Source organism: Gossypium hirsutum, chromosome D06 (genome assembly GCF_007990345.1).
Source record: "Gossypium hirsutum isolate 1008001.06 chromosome D06, Gossypium_hirsutum_v2.1, whole genome shotgun sequence".
Classification (NCBI taxonomy): domain Eukaryota; kingdom Viridiplantae; phylum Streptophyta; class Magnoliopsida; order Malvales; family Malvaceae; genus Gossypium; species Gossypium hirsutum.
The window spans coordinates 51,581,868-51,600,560 of record NC_053442.1 but is presented as its reverse complement, the minus strand read 5'-3'; the positions used below and the strand labels follow the sequence as shown (position 1 = coordinate 51,600,560).

The 18,693-nt window shown below is 34.2% G+C and overlaps 2 protein-coding genes and 2 long non-coding RNA genes across 4 annotated transcripts; 2 read left to right on the top strand and 2 right to left on the bottom strand.

The window, feature by feature from the left end:
• Window positions 1–3,376: 3,376 nt before the first annotated feature.
• On the top strand, window positions 3,377–5,469 carry LOC107901850 (uncharacterized). The gene is made up of 4 exons (XR_001685467.2): window positions 3,377–3,705; window positions 3,864–3,940; window positions 4,013–4,103; window positions 4,668–5,469. It is a non-coding gene; the product is annotated as an uncharacterized lncRNA (long non-coding RNA).
• Window positions 5,470–9,120: 3,651 nt separating this feature from the next.
• LOC107901847 (3-oxoacyl-[acyl-carrier-protein] synthase I, chloroplastic) lies at window positions 9,121–13,114 on the bottom strand. The gene is made up of 7 exons (XM_016828007.2): window positions 12,520–13,114; window positions 11,226–11,657; window positions 10,486–10,659; window positions 9,917–10,030; window positions 9,717–9,818; window positions 9,533–9,599; window positions 9,121–9,444 (listed from the first exon to the last, which is right to left on the bottom strand). The coding sequence occupies exons 1-7, from the start codon at window positions 12,985–12,987 to the stop codon at window positions 9,377–9,379; spliced, it is 1,425 nt and encodes a 474-aa protein (XP_016683496.1). The 5' UTR covers window positions 12,988–13,114; the 3' UTR covers window positions 9,121–9,376.
• A 460-nt stretch (window positions 13,115–13,574) lies between these two features.
• On the top strand, window positions 13,575–14,426 carry LOC107901849 (uncharacterized). Its single transcript, XR_001685466.2, has 3 exons — window positions 13,575–13,891; window positions 14,221–14,287; window positions 14,380–14,426. It is a non-coding gene; the product is annotated as an uncharacterized lncRNA (long non-coding RNA).
• A 1,223-nt stretch (window positions 14,427–15,649) lies between these two features.
• Window positions 15,650–16,500, bottom strand: LOC107901848 (agamous-like MADS-box protein AGL29). The gene has a single exon (XM_016828008.2). It carries the CDS (start codon window positions 16,244–16,246, stop codon window positions 15,695–15,697), a length of 552 nt encoding a protein of 183 aa, XP_016683497.1. The 5' UTR covers window positions 16,247–16,500; the 3' UTR covers window positions 15,650–15,694.
• Window positions 16,501–18,693: the final 2,193 nt, after the last annotated feature.

The window sequence follows — 18,693 nt, the reverse complement described above, 5'->3', positions numbered from 1 at the left end:
AATGCAGACTTTATAACATGCAAATTCTATTGATGGTGCACATTCATGCATGCGCGAAACTCGTAAGTGAATTATGAGTTTTATGATATTACGAGTTTTGATTAGTGAAAATTTTATATTATTGTGAAACGCTAAGTGCGAGCCAATTATATTGTGTAATAAAACGTGATTAATTAGATATGTTGGCAATGTGAACACTTGAAACCATTGGATATCATTAGCATGCCATAGGATTGTGAGTACTCACCCTTTTTATTATGTGTTGGGCATTGTGGCCCGGAGATAGCGTTGGAGAGATAAGGGAATGTTGAGCATAGCTCCATTCACCGTAGATAGCGTGGTGTGTTTGGAGAGTGTGAGCATACGTGCTACACTTATATGGATATAGCGTACGACTTTATGAGTCATGTGGTGTGTTTTGGAGATCCTTTTATCCAATGAGATTTGACTATGTTTCATATTCACGAATTGCCAATATATCACTGTGTTGAGTATGTAATTTGTGTTATATGTGAATTGTTAAAGTATGTTTAAATCCTAACATGTCCAGTGTGTATATTTGTGTTGTATGCATGTGTACTTACTAAGCTTCTCCAAGCTTACACTCCTTACTTTACCTTGTAGATAAATAGTTTGCAGGCTAGCGGGGAGGGTGGCAAATCGGTGATCCATCGTAAGGCATTTTTTTTAGAGTATGTGTGTTGAGATTTTAAACTCAAAAGTGAAGGCAATGTGGGTTGTTCCAAGGGTTTAGTACTAAAATTAGACTTAGACTTTTTAAATAAAAAATTTAACGAGTTGTAAACGAACATTACAGACTGTTTATTTTTTTGTGTGGGATTTTTTAACATTATAATTGCTTGCTTGATTGCTTGTTTAGATGGTTTTATTACTTGATTAATTTGATGATAATTAAATAAACTAACAAATTTTTGCAACTAAGGGAGACTGTCGAGTATTAAGGCATGCCTTATACCTTCTGATTGTGTGAATGAAATGATTAATTTAGAAAAGTATGCACTTAGGTCTAATTTCCTATATGAAATATTCTGCATGTGGTGTGTACGGTTGGTTGGTGTGGTTCATAAAGTTTTAAAGGGAGAGTCACCTCAGTGGCTCATATAATGTTCGAAATTTAGGTTGGAACCGTCCTGGTCAGGTTTGGGGTGTCACAAATGCCCACGTGGAATTATTACTCCATCTCCTATAAGAAATTGTCTACTTCCCTCGTAGACCTTGCTCCTTTAAACTTCTCTAGTTTGGGGACATTAATATCTGGTTTAGTGTTGCACTCAACACCCTTTTACCCATAACAGCTTTGCACACAATAAGCTCTCCTTTAAGCTCCTCAATTTTTGTGTTCAAAGCCGTCACTATGGGTTCATTTTCATCCTTCATAGTTGTCATCCTAGCTTCAAGAGCATTTTTTTTCTGTCAACTTACCCATAGCAATATTGAGGAGCATTTCCATTGCGTCTATATTGGAACTAAGTGCCTCCGCCACATATTCCTTGAACTACTATTTCATCGGGTTTAATTCATCAGTGCGTGTCTCCACTACTTCAAATGTTTCCTTCACTTCCCTCATGGATTCCTCAAGATGGACCATACGACTTCCTAAAGCCGACAACATATCCCTTTATCTGCTTTTTTGCCCTTCCTAGGACAGGTTTTCATTAGGGCATTCTGCTCATTTGCTTCTTGCAACATCTCAACGGAACCATCGAACCCTAGCTCTAATACCAACTGTCATGGGGCTAGACCTTTAGTTTGACAAACCGCGTGGCCTTAGATGATATCTTGGGTTCAAAACCTCTCTAAGTTAGCCTACTCTCGAAAACTGAAAGTTCTTGCAAAAATTCTCTAAGGCACCAAATTATAATAGAAGCAAACTCGAACAAAAGAGCAACAAAAACAGAAAAGCCAAAGAAAAGTGATGCCCACAAGATGTTTGAGTAAATGCTCTCAATGTATTCTTTAGCAAACATGCTTTCAATGTAATCTTTAGCATAGAAAGAATAAAGTGATTACAAATGAATGGGGAGGCCTCTATTTATAATCGAGCTCCCCAGAACCAACAGTACAGATTGAGTTATATTGACGGTTAAGATTAGAGTCTATTTACAATTGAGAGCCGTAAGGGATTTAAATTCGATACAATATTATCCCTTTAGGATTTACACTATTTATCCTTATAACTCTAGTTATACTAGAGAGTTTCATTAGGCCACCAAAGCTTCAAGTAGATAGGTTTTTCCACGGGTTCCACGCATCAAACTAGTTCCTGTTGGTCAAGTGAACCTTATCTAATAAATTGATCTCTATAAAGCATTTTGTGAGTAATGGTCACCGGTTTTGATCTGCAACCCATGACATATTCACCGTGTTTCGTAAAATGTCATATTGGCTTGTTTGGTAGGTTACCTACACTAATAAGAATTATTCTTTTATACATGCTTTTATTGTAATTTTATGCATAAATTATTAAATATTGAAAATTATCTTATAACAAATTTTATTTAAAAAAAATATAGTTTAATGATTTAATTTTAGGTTAACGAACTATATGTTAATTAAATTATTTTACTTAACCTTTTAAAATAGAAAATTTATTAATTTGAAATTTAAATAAATTAATTAAATGTTCATATTTAAATTTTATTAATTTTGGCTTAAATAAGTATAATGTGAATTCTACATTTAAATATTAATTAATTAAATTAAAATTAAAAAAACTAGTAAAATTATAAATTTAGATGACATGATTATTAATTTTAAAAAATTAAAATGTATTTACTATGCTTACCTTTGATGGTTATGGTGTATGCTATTGGTAGGTCAAGAAATCAAATTATAAGCCAGAACTCATCCAGCTGTTGCTGCTAATAGCTAAAGTGTTTTCTGCTCCTGAAAGCGAGAAAATTACAAAGAAAATGCCAACTAAGCCATTCCCATTATTCTTAATTTATGTTTTAAGGCTACTAACCACATTACTTGTATGTTAGATTATGCCTTAAGATTCCTAAATAATGCCTACTTATCATTGTCAAGAATCTTTCAAGGTGTTTCTTTTAACATGATATATCATTTCTAAATTGAAATAAACTTATAAAATATTGTTCTAGGTTTATAGCTTTAATTAACATATATTATATTTACTCTACTATTCATATTTTTCTTCGTGATCATATCTATAATGTCATGTTAACTTATTATTTCTATATATTTCTCATTAAAAATTCAATTAATGGATTAACGCCTATCATTTGCATCAAGATTGAAATTTTAGAATTTGAAATTTATAGGGATTTAAAAGAATCTAATTGAAAAAAATGGACTAAATCTATAACTATACACATAGTACAGGAGTAGTAATTGACTTTAACCAAACTTGGCTCAAAACTAACAGCATGTTTAGTTGGTATGAATAGCCATTCCATTCTTTGCCTATTCCGCGGGCTAAAGCAGCCATTTGGTTCATCGTTTAGGTGATTCCACGGAATTGCTATTACAGTCTCATTCGTTCAGCTCACCGTTTAATATTCAGGGATTGGGGGTCTGAATACCTATTCAATACCACACCGTTTAGGTTTTTAAACCAAAATAGCCTGCCTCTCTTCTTCCCAAAATTCTCTCCAGATTTCTTCCTCCCCAAATCAAGCATCCATTCGCCCTTCATCTTCATCTCCCCAAATATTGTAAAGGGTACGTTTTCTTTTTCTTTTTTTTTTCCTGATTCCTTTTAGTTAAAGTTCTTTCACCTCTTTCAACTTTTCTTTTCCCCTTTCAATCCTAAGTTTGATTGAGACTTTTTTTGCTCAATCTTTTTTAATTTCTTTTTTTTTCTATTTTGTGTTTCTCAGGCTACTCGTAAGTCGGCACCGACAACTGGAGGTGTGAAGAAGCCTCACCGATATCGCCCTGGAACTGTAGCTCTACGGTTAGACATCAAATCACATTTTCTTATTCTTGTTTACACGAATTGAACTTATGATGTTTCCATTGGATGCAGTGAAATCCAGAAGTACCAGAAAAGTACTGAACTCCTCATCAGAAAACTGCCTTTCCAAAGGCTCGTTCGTGAAATTGCCCAAGACTTTAAGGTAATACCATTAAATTCCAAGTTAATTTTACCAGAAAAGTACTGGTAAGTTAATTTTACCTTAGCACACCATTGCTGCTTTACGTTTTCTTATTCTTGTTTACCTTAGCACACCCTTAGCAAAGTTTTTGTAAATTTGATTTAGGGGTTTTTTTTAAGGTTACTGTTTTGGCCAAGAATTTGTTACTGTAAATTTCATTTTTAGGGTTGATAATTAGGTCATTTCTTATTTCTTTTATTTGTTAAAGATATGAATATATGTAAGTGTGTAATGGTGATTAAAATTATATTGGAATATAATTTTAAATGAAATGCAAAGTAACAAAATTAGTGGCAAATGAGATCTAAGAGCTAGGACTCAAACCAGATATCAATTTTCTTTTTTGGGTAAGTTGTAACTTTTCCTTATCAACAACTATTTCATAAAGACCAAAACATGCAGAATGTTTAGGTTTGTACTCTGTTGTTTGGGCTTCTTTTCTAGGATTGCATCCTTATTTGATATAAATCACTTGAAACTATATATGCCTTTGATACATAAACAGCTTATTGGCTTCATATCCAGGGTGGAGTTTGTGATTCCGACTTTGGGTCTGCATATGGCTGTCAATGCATGTGCAGCAGCAGCAGTTGCAACTTCTATGGGTGTCCTCTTTCTCAAGTTGGAAGATCCTTATCTCGATACATTCCTGTTAGTATGAGGTCCGAGTTTGTTGTAGCTAAAAGTGGCATCAAGATAGTGAATGATGCTTTCAATGCCAATCCCATTAGCACCAAAGCCAGCATCGACACGTTGAAAAACATCAATTGTGATGGAAAAAGAGTTGCTATTCTTGGGGACATGTTTGAACTAGGTACTCATGAGATCATGAGGATGTATTAAACTATTGTCTTGATGGTTGTATTGATGTAGATGCCATTGCTGGGTAGAGGTTTCATTTAGCAGTTGATAATATGAATTTAATGAAGAAGATGAAGGTTGTACATGCTGTTGAAACAGAAAATCTTATTCCTAAAATCTTGGAACTGTTTGAATATGAATGATGTAGTAGTCCTCGTGAAAGGTGGGTGTCAGATGCAAATGGTGAAAGTTGTGGATGTAATCAAGGCAATGCCGAGATTCACTCAACCTTCATGCTCGGGTTCGAAGAATTGAAGGCAACAACAAGGATGACAAATCTGATAAAAACAACTGCTCAGAATCGAACTCTTAAAACAGAGTCATTACCATGTCTTAAAACAACTTTTTGTGTTTATAATATTTGGATGGTATAATGACATGATAGATTGTCATTACAATATTGTAACTTTTTGTTAATATGAATATTATGTTTGGATATGAAATATAATTCTCAAGTTATTTATTACTTCTAATATTTTTTTATTGTAGAATAATTAAATTATTTGTTTCACTAATTATATTTTAGCACATTAAATATGTATTGCAGTTTAAAAATAATAAAGTAGATTATATATTATTTTTATAGTATTATATATTATGATTTTAGTAAATTCATATAAGAATAATTATATTAAGAATTTTATTAAATTATATATTATTTTATTAATTTATATTTAATAATAATTATGTTAAAATATGATTAAATTATTTATTATTTTTATTAATAATTTTATTAAAATTTAATAACAACTACAATAATCATCAACCTAAAAAAAATTCTACTAAGGGTATTCTAGTCATTTTAATTTTTTTTCTTATGCTATTACAACATCATTCCATTCAACCAAACACACGAATACTATTCTATTCCATTCCATTCAACCAAACAATTGAATTACTTATTATAGCTCTATTCAATTACAGCTCTATTCCATTACAGCGAACTAAACGTGCCCTAGAATTTATCAAATAAAAGTATAAGGACTAAATCTACAACTTTTGTAAAGTACAAAGACTAATAGCAGAATTTGACAAATTTAATAAGGTATGATATAAGATGATTGTGAACAGGAACTAGGAACTTAAAAATGATTTTGTTAGTGGTTAAACCAACAAAACGTAGCTGTCCAATACTTGATTATTACCGTAATCTTTGCCTATAAAAAAGGCATTTCAAATCTCTAATTCATCGTTTAAGTCAAGCTCAAAACACAAGACTCACTTCAATAGCTTAGCTTCTCTCTCACTTTGTAATTCTTAAAGAGGGCGTACCAGTTTTTGGCTCGGTAGGAAATGGAGGGTAGCAAGGTGGCCATGATTTTGATTGTCTACATTTCGGTTGTTACTGTTTTCGCCACCGGGATCACCGCTTTGAGGGAAGATCAAGGGGCAATTCCACCATCACCAATGGAAAGTGGGGGAGTGGCTCTGGGTGTTCCTGCTGCACTGGCTTAGCTTCAATGGTTGCATGGTTCTTTTGAATTTAATTCCTTAACTTTACATTGTCCAAACTCCAAACCCCTTTCCTTTTCTTTCTTCTTTCAAGTTTGTTTATGTATTGACTATCCTAATAACATTACCTCTAATAATATAGACATGATCTGCTTCAACGATAGAGATAATATCCTAGTGGTTCCCACGCATATGCTGTCCTCCAGATAGCTTTAAATGGTTCTGCTCTGCATTCCGTCAACAAGGAGATACAAGATAAATAGCAAAAATTTAAAACTTTCAGAGCATCTTCAACATCAGTTTTCTTGACCTGCCATTTTACACACAACAATGCATATAAAAGTATACAACTGAAGCAACAACAAATGTTGATGATGGCTTTTAAAAGTGGGGATTTTGCCACAACCATCATCATCATGCTATTAATGCCCCTAATTAAAGGATATCCCGTTGTTCAAATTAATTTCCCCTCCATCAAGTATGAGTAAAACCACAGCTTTGTTTATCCAAGGAATAACCAAGAAGGTCAAATTTATCATCTCCCATTGCCATCTTGTAATTGTTTTCCGGTTTTCAGGACTGTAGTCCCTTTGTTAATCAGAAAGACATTATTGGGTAGCCTATAAGGGAAGTCCCACATTGGAAAATCGCTCTTTCAGGATTTAGTTCCACAAGAGAGGTAACCTTGATTTTTTTCCTGGAAATGCTTTATACGTCACGAACTCCAGGCTTGCAGGTCATCCTCTAGAATTGATAAGATCTGGTGATCTCTGTACTGGGAGAGACCCATAAGTTGCCATTTTCTGCTTAACCCAGCAGCTATGCTGCCTGATACTAGTTAGGAAATGAATCATTATTGGACTTGGAGGTGATGTTTAGATACATCCCGATTGGATAAAATTAATTCTAGGAACTTATATGTATATCTAAAACGAAAGAAAGGGCAATAAGTAGATGGATGAAGGAAAAGACAACAATTGGGTGGTCGATACGTCTTCCCTAATTCCTTGCCTGACTCCATAATCTATATTTGACTTGACCTCCCCTTTTCCATTTTCTTTCCTCTTTTCTGCGACGAATACACCATACATACGCTGTCAAAATCAGCCTCTCTCTCTTTCCTCCTTTTCTTCTCTCAGCCCAGACAGAGAGTGAGAGATAGAGCGGTTAATGCATTTCTCTTTCCTCTTCCCATTTCTGCAACGTATACACACCATAGTATGATTCAGTTTTCGTGGAAACTGAATCAACAGTTATTTTATAGTAAAACATTTCAAAGAATCTTGCAGAACATGACTCTATGGCCTAATGGGTAGAGCGGTTAATGCACTTCTCCTTCCCTCTTCCCATTTCTGTAATGTATACACACCATAGTATGACTCAGTTTTCGTAGAAACTAAATCAACAGTTATTTTATAGTAAAACATTTCAAAGAATCTCGCAGAACATGACTCTATGGCTTAATGGGTAGAGCGGTTAATGCACTTCTCCTTCCTCTTCTCACTTCTGCGACGTATACACCATAGAATGACTCGGTTTTCGTGTAAACCGAATCAACAGTTATTTTATATACAAAATTTATACACATATCTCAAAACACGAAACCATGTCCCAAGGGATAAGGCGCTAGTCTACGGAACCAGAGATTCTGGGTTCGATCCCCAGTGGAGTCGACATTTTATTTTTCCTGTTTTTTTCCCTTAAAAATATCTGATAATCCATGGATTTAAAAATACATTAACGGGAGCCTATTTCTAAATCTCACTGCTCCTGTTTTAACCACAAAAATACAATTATATAATACTGAACCCCAAAAAATAACATTTATATAAAATGTGTAAAAATTCAATTAAGTTTTTTAAAAAAAATTACATCCAGTTGAACTCTACTCACAAAAAAAAAAAAAGTTGTTAAATTGATAGACACTCTCCTTCATCGGTTTCATCATTAACGGGAGCTTAATTGATGAAAGTAATAAGTTCACAGAGTAGCATATATTTAAAAAATGTATATTCAAAATAAATTTAAATAAATTATTATTAAAAAATTATTATAGAACTGTAAAAAACATATAAAAAAACTTATAAAATCATAAAAATTATTTACTTATTTTTATTAACTATATTTTTTTATTTAAATTACAATAATAGGGTAGAACCCGAACAACAAACGCGACACGAACTCAAGTCACACCTAGGACAATGAACACCCACATGAGGACTTCCTAAGAGGTCATTCATCCTAATACTACTATCACCCAACCTCATTTAAGTGTCACATAATGTTATATTATACATATGAACTTCATGATACATGTAAAATTTTCTTTGGTTGGTTTAGCTTACTAACTATGTTAACACTAAGTACCATAATAAAATATATATGTATTGATGTTAAGCATTATTAAAATGCAATATCACATAAATTAAATCCTGTGTCATGATTCAATCCAACATAAATTTAATTGAAAGATGATTCATTTTATAAAATAAAATTTATTATTATAAATGTCCATATTTTTATAAATCAATAAAAAAATTACTAGACTTAATTTTAAAAATTTTAATTTTATCATTTCAACTAAAACTTACTCTACATTTGATTTCTATATAAATAGATTTAGTTGGACTAAAATATGAATGTACTGAGCTTTGGAGCATCCTGCGAACCGAAGATCATTGATATGATATTTTGATTTAAATAGTCCAGTCTTCTCAATCACTAAACAGAATTTAGAGCATAACATTAAGAGTAGTTTAAAGAGGGGGATGGGGGAAATGACTCCTAAGCGCTTCCATTTGACTTAAAACTTATTATTACAACACTAACTGTTACATTTTTGGCTCAATTATTGATGCAAGCCAACGCCTATCTCTCTCTCTATCTTCCCTAACCAATGCAAAACTAAATGACAAAGACTTTCAAGGCTTGAAGGCCGAAAAGGCAACCACTGAGTTGTGTCCACCAAATCCGAATGAATTCGAAATTGCTGAGAATCATAAACAACTCGGTTAGACTTATAGGGTTCTGGTCTAAATCAACTGAAGCAGGACAGGATCAGGATTCAGGAGTCTTACCAACATTAACTTCGTGCTGTTTCTTCTGGTTGGCCACAGTGTCAAACTCAACTGAAGGCTCTGGATTCTGCATTAAACAAATGCATACAATAGATCACTTCATCTATACTGATAAAGCCAGATGTGATCCAGACAACCATTGTTGGGGATCAGCAATACATGGCAACAAGCAACTAGCACATACAAATTGATTTATGGAGGGATGCAGCCATCCTGTTGTGATGGCCTTCACTGTGGCAATGGCTTCTAAACCACCCGATGCGCCCAGACAATGCCCTATCATGGACTGAAACAAGAAGCAAAGCAATTAGCCAATTGCAAGGTAGAAACATTAGAGTACACAGTCACCTCAAATTTTGCAAAACTAGGGAGAAAGGAAGGTACCTTTGTTGCATTGATTTTGATGTCTGATGTATTCTTGAATACCTTTTTAATAGCATTGATCTCAGCTAGGTCACCAGCAAGAGTAGAAGTTGCATGTGCATTGATGTAGTTAACCTGAAAAATAGGACTTGCTTATCTTGCACAATTTCCACCTTTGAAATTATGCATAAATTTCAGAAAATAATTACATTCTGAACCCTATAATTTGCACTTTTGCATATGAAGTAAACACCACCACCACTTAAGTATCTTAACCATTAGGTCAGTTCTCTTTGTAGTCTTAACTTAAAATGAAGCCTAGATCTAATGGATAATATGACAGGTGATGAAAGAGAAGGTAATTAGATGCACTTTTCAAGGAGACTCAACTCAAAGAATGCCGCTATATTTACCATAAAACAGACAATTCATTGGAGCTTTAGTTTTTCTAAGAAAATGCTTGCAAAGGTGTCAGCAAAACTAGATGGAAAGAAACAACATAACATACATGACCATAAACATCTAGAAACAATACCAAATTCGATTACTCCAATATATTAAGAGAGTTGGGTGAAAAAACCGAGAATCACCTCCTCAGGGGACACACCAGCATCTTCAAGACTTCTCTCAATGCATGAAGACACCCCAAAACCATCAGCTCTTGGATCAGTCATGTGATGAGCATCACAATTAACAGCTCCACCCAAATACTCAGCAATAATTGGTGCACCTCTTTTCATTGCATGTTCCAAGCTTTCCATTACCTAGAAAGCAAAACACAGAATATCTCATAATAGAAGCCCATTGCATTTCCATCCTCATCAAGACAAGACAATTGCATAACTATAAAGCTAAATAAGTAACAACGGAACCAAAAAACTGTGCATAAAAGCAATAAACCATTAACTCAAGACCATGCCTGATTAACCAAGTAGTTCAATGTGATAAAGGACAGAAATTGGTTTTGATAATAACATAAACATTTATACTTCATTCCTACTGAACACCACAATAATGAGTATGAAAGTTAACACAAACAGTGAATTAGGCTCATCTGTGTCAAACAAAACACTACAAAAGTGACGGATTTTATATTATAAAGGAACCAGTCAGTATTTCATTGAATGTGCACACACCCAAGAGCCAGTCTCCGTGAAAGGTGCACCTTAAACCTGGGAGAAAATGCCTACTTCTCTTAACAACAGTATCGCATATCACCAATGCAGACAAAACACAATGAGAAATTGCTTACCGGAAATAGACAGCATAACAATCAACAAGAAGCTAAATCATGCATATATAGGAGTTTGGTGCATAAATGCAAGCTTACCAAAACACCAGCACCTTCACCCATTACAAAGCCATCTCGATCTTTGTCCCATGGTCTTGAAGCAGTTCGAGGATCATCATTTCTTTGAGACAATGCCCTACAGGCAACAAAACCTCCCAGCCCAATAGGAATGATTGCAGCCTCAGTTCCACCAGCAATCATCAATTCAGCCTCACCTCGACGGATGTGATTAGCAGCAGCATAAAAGCAATAATTGGAGGTAGCACAAGCAGTTGAAATTGAATAATTGGGACCCATAAAACCAAGTTCAATTGCAAGCAAGGCAGATGACATGTTTGTTATAGAATAAGGAATGAAGAATGGTGTTATTTTTCTATAACCTTTCTCTATCAAATTTTGAACGCCATCAGAGAACACCGTAAGGCCACCCATACCAGTTCCAACAAGCACTCCAGTTCGCTCCTTATCAATCTGCAACAAGTACAAATTCAAAAATTTCTTAAGCACTATGGGAGAATACAACGAATATATAAGCTAAAAAGAGCCAGAATAATAAATACAACATCCCGTGGTACTCGCATAATTCTAAGAATTGATATCACTCTCAGCTCTCAAGATTTCTACTTTTCTTGAATCTTTCATTCTGTAGGGTAAGCAATCATCCATGAGGATCATAAACTTAGTCAGGAATTTTGCCTTTCTAAACACCATGTCCAAGGAATATTTCTGGTGGATGCATCACATTTGAACGTAAAATTAGTAGTGTGATGAATAAATCGCTTTCAAATATATGATCACATTAATATTATTGCGGACAAAAAAGCTATGAGCATATCGAATGACCAACTCAAGAGTGAAATTGAACAAAACAATTCTGATGACCCCATTGCTTACATCACTTTATGAATCAGATATGATGAGTCACAAAGTATATAACACAACAAAGATTCCTTGGAACTGATTAGGAGAAAGCAGAAAACGTTTTTTCTTAGCAACTCCTTTGCATAAAAATAATGACAAGTTGCAGATAAAAAACACTTATAAACTCAAATAACACAAAAAAAAAAACCTGCAGCAAGCAAACATGCAGTAACAAGCAAAGAAAAGCATCAGGATACGTAGAATTAAGCTACAGTTGAAAGGATTTCGAGCGAATAAAGAAACAACTCTCTGGTGTAAATGTTGCACATTGTGGAAGCCAATAAAAGAATAAGCTTCGGATCTATAGTTAAAGAACAAAAACACAAGCGAATCAATAGCAAAGCAAGAACCACCCATTTCTTAGAACAAGTCGATTAATGAAAAAAAAACACTAAAGAAGAAGAAAAAGAACCTTGGATAAGTTATCGGCGCCGAGATCAGCATCTTCCAACGCCTTCTTGCCTGCAACAATGCAGTACCTCAAGCAATCGTCAAGCCTCCTATCGTTCTTTCCATCAATGTAACTTTCAGAAGTGAACCCCCGGATCTGACCGGCGAACCGAGTAGGAAACTTGGAAGCATCGAAGCGGTCGATGATTCCGATCCCGCTCTCTCCAGCCAGCAGCTTTTCATAGTAAGCATCCACATCGTTCCCAAAAACGGAAACCAACCCCATTCCCGTAATAACGACCCGTTTCTTGGGGTCCTTCTCGCGCTTGGGAGCTGAAACAGTGGGGGATGAAGCGGTAATGGAAGAGAATTTCTTGGCAGGCCTGGGAGGGAGTGTTGATACATTGGGAAAATGGGGATTGGGTTTGGGGTTTTTAAGAGGTTTTAGAGAGGAAGGTCGAAGAGAAGAAGAAGGTTGAAGAGCTTGCATGGTTGAAGGCCAACGCCAAGGCGATGATAACAATGTGAAGACTGAAGAGAAAAGTAAGACGTTTAATAGACAGCCAAATCTAATTGCAAATATTTTCAAATAAAACAAAAAATCGTAGCCAATGCGTTGTGTTAGTGTGTTTATATATATAAATTATAAAGGTTGAAATCTTGGGTTGGGAAATTCTTGAAGTTGGAGAGGGCGTTGAGCTACACTTGACAACCAGCTACTTACGCAAAGTGGGATCCATTAAAACTTAAATAAATCTCAAATCTCTTCACGGTTGATCCATTGGTCGAGTTGTGTATGCACGTTCGCAGTGATTTGTACAAGCAAGAATGATATGAATCGGAAGTTAGTCCCACCGTAAGGAAATTACGTATCTGTGAATGGGTATAATGGGCTATGAAAATTAGGCCTGCCGCAGTTTGCCAAGACAAGCCCAATACTTTATTACTCGACCTAGCGCGTTGAAGTCCAAATCCCAACTTGGTCCGATCCGACTACAAACAGGCGAGTCGTGGCGCTGTGACCCGACTGAGACTTGGCATTTAGCAAAGCAGAAGCTCTCGGTCCAGACTCCAGGCTAACCACAAAAAAAAAAAAAAAAAAAGAGGAGATGGTATTGGTAAAGAAAGCTCCAATCAAGGTCCAAAAGTTCTCCTTCGTCTTCAACCTCCGCTGCCTATGCTAGGTTATCAACACCCCCCAATCAGTATTTCTCCCTTTTATTTATTAGGTTAATTTGTTTTTGCCGGTAAGGGATTTTCGGGGTTAACAAAGTATGTGTGTTGTTAGGAAAATGGTGTTGAGGATAAAAATCAAGTGAGAAAATGAAGACCGCAGCTCAACAGAGTCGTAGTGAAGCCCCAAAATGAAGCAGAACGGCTTTTTTTTACTTTTTGTGAGTAATCCTTATGTAATCGTTTACGATCATAGATTATTTCTTTAATGTTTTAGCCATAATTTTCGTTTCGGGTGTTGAAATGAAGTCACTTTGTATGCTTGTTGACGGCCTTCATCATGCAACTGGTATGCTGGTTCTTAAGTTAAGAGTTTACGCTATATGAAGCCTTGGATGTCCTACCTTTTTCAAATTCATATAGAATATAATGTATTTGTATACATATATTCTGGATGGTGAACATTGGTGTCTGTATCAAAGAGTTTGCCTGCTAGTTTTTGTTGATAGAACCCAAATCTAACTGATTTTTCCCTTTTTTTATACTGAAGGGAGGATTTCACAAGGTATTTCAAGAGCAGAATCCGGATATCAAGTCAATGCGTGATGTATTTTATGGTCTGGAAACACAAATCTTAAGCCAGCATATGAATCTATGTCTTTCTGTCTCTAACATATATGTTAATGGATACTGCAATGTATTGTTTCAGATTGGAAAAGGCCTGCGGTGAGAAGTGGAAGATGATGACATATGAGGTTTGTGCTTTGTAATCTTGAATTGGCTCTCTTGATTCCCTATTGCTTACAAGTTCATTTTATTTCCATATGAATTGACCATGTTCACCATTGTAAATCATAATCTGGTTGTTCTCATGCCGTTGAAAACTAGCCGTTATGATAATTTATATTGACCTCTTGTGGATATGTTTTTAAGAGTTAGTTGGTGGAAACGGTTCTATTTGAGTCCGAGAGCAATGCCGTTTTTAGTGATGATAAATTGTCTTGTTCTGGTTAAAATAATAGCCCATGATCTGTGTGGTGCCGACTTGTCAGAGCCTACTTAAGCCTACTTAAGTTCTCTTTGTGTACTAGATGCAAAATAACGGTTGGCTTGTCACATTTGCATAAAATAATAGCCCATGATCTTTCTGCACCATACTTTTAAGACGCGCATATTATCTCTTGGTGATAAAATTGTACCATTTTTTCGTTATTTCCATTAGTTCCTTGGCCTGGCTAGGGGTGCAGAAGTTAGTAGCTTGTATAGGGATAATGTGGCAAGAATGCCAATGATCTTAAGGGTTTATTGTTTATGTATTCCTGATTTGGACAAGATAAAAATAAAGGACCATAGAGAAAATGAGATACCAATGTCAGGGTTGTTTAACATTTTAATTTCAATTTCATCTTTGATAGGAAAAAGTAAAATATTATGTTATCGCAACTGAGAAATGAGCAGAGTTTGATAGAACCGTGGAAGAATATATTAAATGAAAGGTATATTGCTTTAGGTTTTATATTGTATTTTATCCTCGAAGAAAGTCTTTAATATGTATTTGATGAAGAACTGCAACAAATAAGCAGTAGCTATCTTGCTCTACATTTCCCTTGCCTGAAACTGGTGAAGATCAAGAAACTTTAAAATGATTCGGACTTTGATGAATAAACCTTGGGGTTGATATACTTAGAAATTCACTGTTTCAGTAGGAATAGATGCAGTGGTTATGATTTATAAGATTTATATTGGTGAATTGGATTCGGACATGACTGTATCGTTTTTATGTTATTTACTGCTTGGAGGTCATCATTATGTTATTACCGTGAGGACTTATAGTTCATATGACCATTGTTCAAGAAAATATTCATGAATTTGATGGCTATTAAGATCTGATACTTTTTTTAATCTGCTTTTATTTGAGGAATTTGGATCCAATTCTATTCAAGAACACACCATGATCTACTTGTATGTTTTTAATTCAGAGATTTAAAAGCATGGTGTCTGTAGCAACTTTGACTACTAAGTTATTAAGATTCAGCTTGTTTGGTAGCCATTTTGGACAAGAGCAGCAAAGAAGATGATGCTTCAATCTCGCTCATTCGCTGTTTGACCCTCTCGCGAAGCTGCCCCATTGCTTTCCTCATCTCAATAAGCTCATACAGATTGATCTCGTTAATAGGTTTTCGGAACTTGGATCTTTTACGAGCCGCCTTGACCGCCTCATCGAGCATCTCTCCTCGCTTCATCTCTGCCTGCAGCTTGTTGAGAATGGCATTAAGTCGTCGACTGAGCCTTTCAACTTTAGCCTCTCTCTGAGGCTGAGCAACAAGTTGTCTTGGAATAGAAACTCTCGGTCTCAGGTTCAGAGTTAGAAACTGCTCTGCCACCGCCTCAACGCTTGGATGCCCAAATGAGTAAGGCTTGCCGCCGGGGGAGAAAACAACGATGGCAACTTGAGCAGCGCAAAGGGTAGCGAGCTCGTTCGCTTTCTTGAATAGCCCCGAGCGGCGTTTCGAGAAAGTGACCTGCCTCGAGCCACTATCCTTCACCATTTTCATCTCGATTTTTCGCCGACCCATGATTTTGTGTTTTCTTTCAGAAATATTTTGATGGCATAAGATGTGCTGAATACATCAACATTTATAGTAAGAAATCAGTGAAAACTTGAAGGCCATTTGAATTGGAAATATTTCTAAATTATTTGATACTGCCAAATACTAAATAATCTTTCATTATTTTATGTATAATTAATTATCTCAACATGGAAAGAATTTAAGCATGTTTTCTAATTTGGGTTAGTCCATTCATTATGGAACTTTTAACATTGTTTTGTTGGCACAATTTAATTTTATTCTAAAAATAACAAATTATAAAAAGAAATTCAATCTTTAGCTATTATTCTTGGATTCTCACTCTTTTAAATCATATATCAACTTTTTTTGTGGGGACATTTGGTTCATTTGCAAGGTTAAATGGGTGATTTTCTTCTAGAGAAACTAACCAATTTTGTTTTTAAAGAATAATTAAAAAATGAAATATGAATAAACCCTAAAAGGAATATATATATGTAACTACAAAAAATAAAAAGATGGCACAATTCCACCAAAACAACTTACCATACATTCATTTCCTTTATTTGGCAATCATCTTAAAACAGTGTGTAAAAGGCAAACCTACCAAAACAAGGGTTCATTCTTATCTCCACTCCCCACCCAAATAAAAAATCCACCCATTTTTAAAATCATCCATTAAGTCTTATCTGGTATGCATTGTTAAGAGGATGAGGGTTTGAGTGCACTAAAACACATTATTCGAAGGACTATTGATAGTTGTAGGCATTATCTATAATCAGATTATTCAAAAAAACTGATGTACTTCATAATTACAATTCTAACAAATTGTTAAATTAAAAAAAAGTCATATTGTTTTTAGTTCTTTTATACAATTCCTATAACCATTTATGTCCTAAATTTACCCCCTAAACCCTTAATTTGGAAGATAATATACGCTTATGCACGTACAAATATACATTCTCATATTACAATAACAACATTACCAATTGAACTAAGGTTCAACCGATAATTTTTAACTTTTTTTATTCTATTTATATTAATGAAAAATATAATTGTAGCATGTACATATCTATAATATATCTATAACATATATAGAAGCACGAGTTTGAAGAAACATTTTGAATTGACGAGAATACATTTTTATTATTCATTATATTATTAAACTAACAATATATATAAAAAAGTTTTTATTTATTTTTTAATAATAGAGTTTTTATTCAATTATATAGATGAGTTAAAGTTGAATTCAACATGTTAGGAATAAGTAATATTAATTAATTATCGATAATAGATTAAATCATATCAATAATAACTTTATTTTGCATAGAATTTTTATTGCTTTGAACTATAAAATTGAGTATATTAATTAATTATTAATAATAGGTATTATTTTAAATTAATTACCTTTTAATTAGTGTTAAAGTTATATACCAATTAGAATTAATATTTACCATTATAAACAGCATTTGCTACTTAAGCATTTTCAAGCAAATAACATCTAATATCACCAAAAAAAAAGAGACAAGATTATTAACATTGGTAAGTTTGAAGTGTCTAAGAAATAATGGAGTTTTCAAAGAAGAAATTTCAAGTTATATTCAAATGACAATATCACGGAAAGAAATAAAAGATCATTTTAATCGATGATGAGGTAAACTTATAATATTCTAAATTTATTTTAAACTTATTCCTCATTCTATTATTTAATATAATTTTAATTTTACTTTATGCTTTTTATTTAAGGTTTCATATCATTTTTAGCCCCTATACTATATGGAAATTCTCACTTTTAACTTTTTTTTACTATTTTTTTAATCACTTTGTTTCGTCTACTTTCATTTTGTCACTCAATATAACCTATTTACCATTTTCTCTAAAAAAAGTATATGATGTGGCTATTTAAACCAATCAAAAGCTAACAAGTTAATCCACATCATTTTAATGACTAAAATGCCATTAATAATTTTTTTAAAAAAAATTCATGAAAAATTCATTTCTTTTCGAACATGACATGTTTTGAGAATCTAGAAATGTACTGTTCATCTTTAAAATGGGAACAACACAAAATTTTGTCAATTTTTCAAGAAAGATGGAAGCTCATAAGACCGAAAAATGGCTGCTCTAGCTTCATTACTACTCAGCATCCCAGATTGGTCCAAGATTCTTAAAGCAGAGTACAAGGAACATGGTGGTGATGAAGATGTTGACGAACAACGGCCACGGTGTCAGATCATATAACAATGACGAACTGAAGGCTTGAATTTTAGACCCTCAATGAACCCTTCTATGTTTTCCTTTGGTTTTCTAAGAAAACTAAGTCGGCCAGTCAAAAGAGGATGAAGGTAGCCTTTGATTAGAGCTCAGACATCAGAATAAGCTAGTTAGTGGAAGTAAGAACAAAGTGAGGTGCTAGATTTTTACTTGGGTTTTGAGTTAAGTCGAGAAAGAAAATA

Coding starts and splice junctions, on each gene's coding strand:
- LOC107901847 (XM_016828007.2), bottom strand. CDS start 12,987: ATGCAAGCTCTTCAACCTTCTTCTTCTCTTCGACCTTCCTCTCTAAAA. Junction 9,819..9,916: donor TCAAAATCAATGCAACAAAG/GTACCTTCCTTT, acceptor TTCTTGTTTCAG/TCCATGATAGGGCATTGTCT. Junction 9,600..9,716: donor ATCCCTCCATAAATCAATTT/GTATGTGCTAGT, acceptor TGTTTAATGCAG/AATCCAGAGCCTTCAGTTGA.
- LOC107901848 (XM_016828008.2), bottom strand. CDS start 16,246: ATGGGTCGGCGAAAAATCGAGATGAAAATGGTGAAGGATAGTGGCTCG.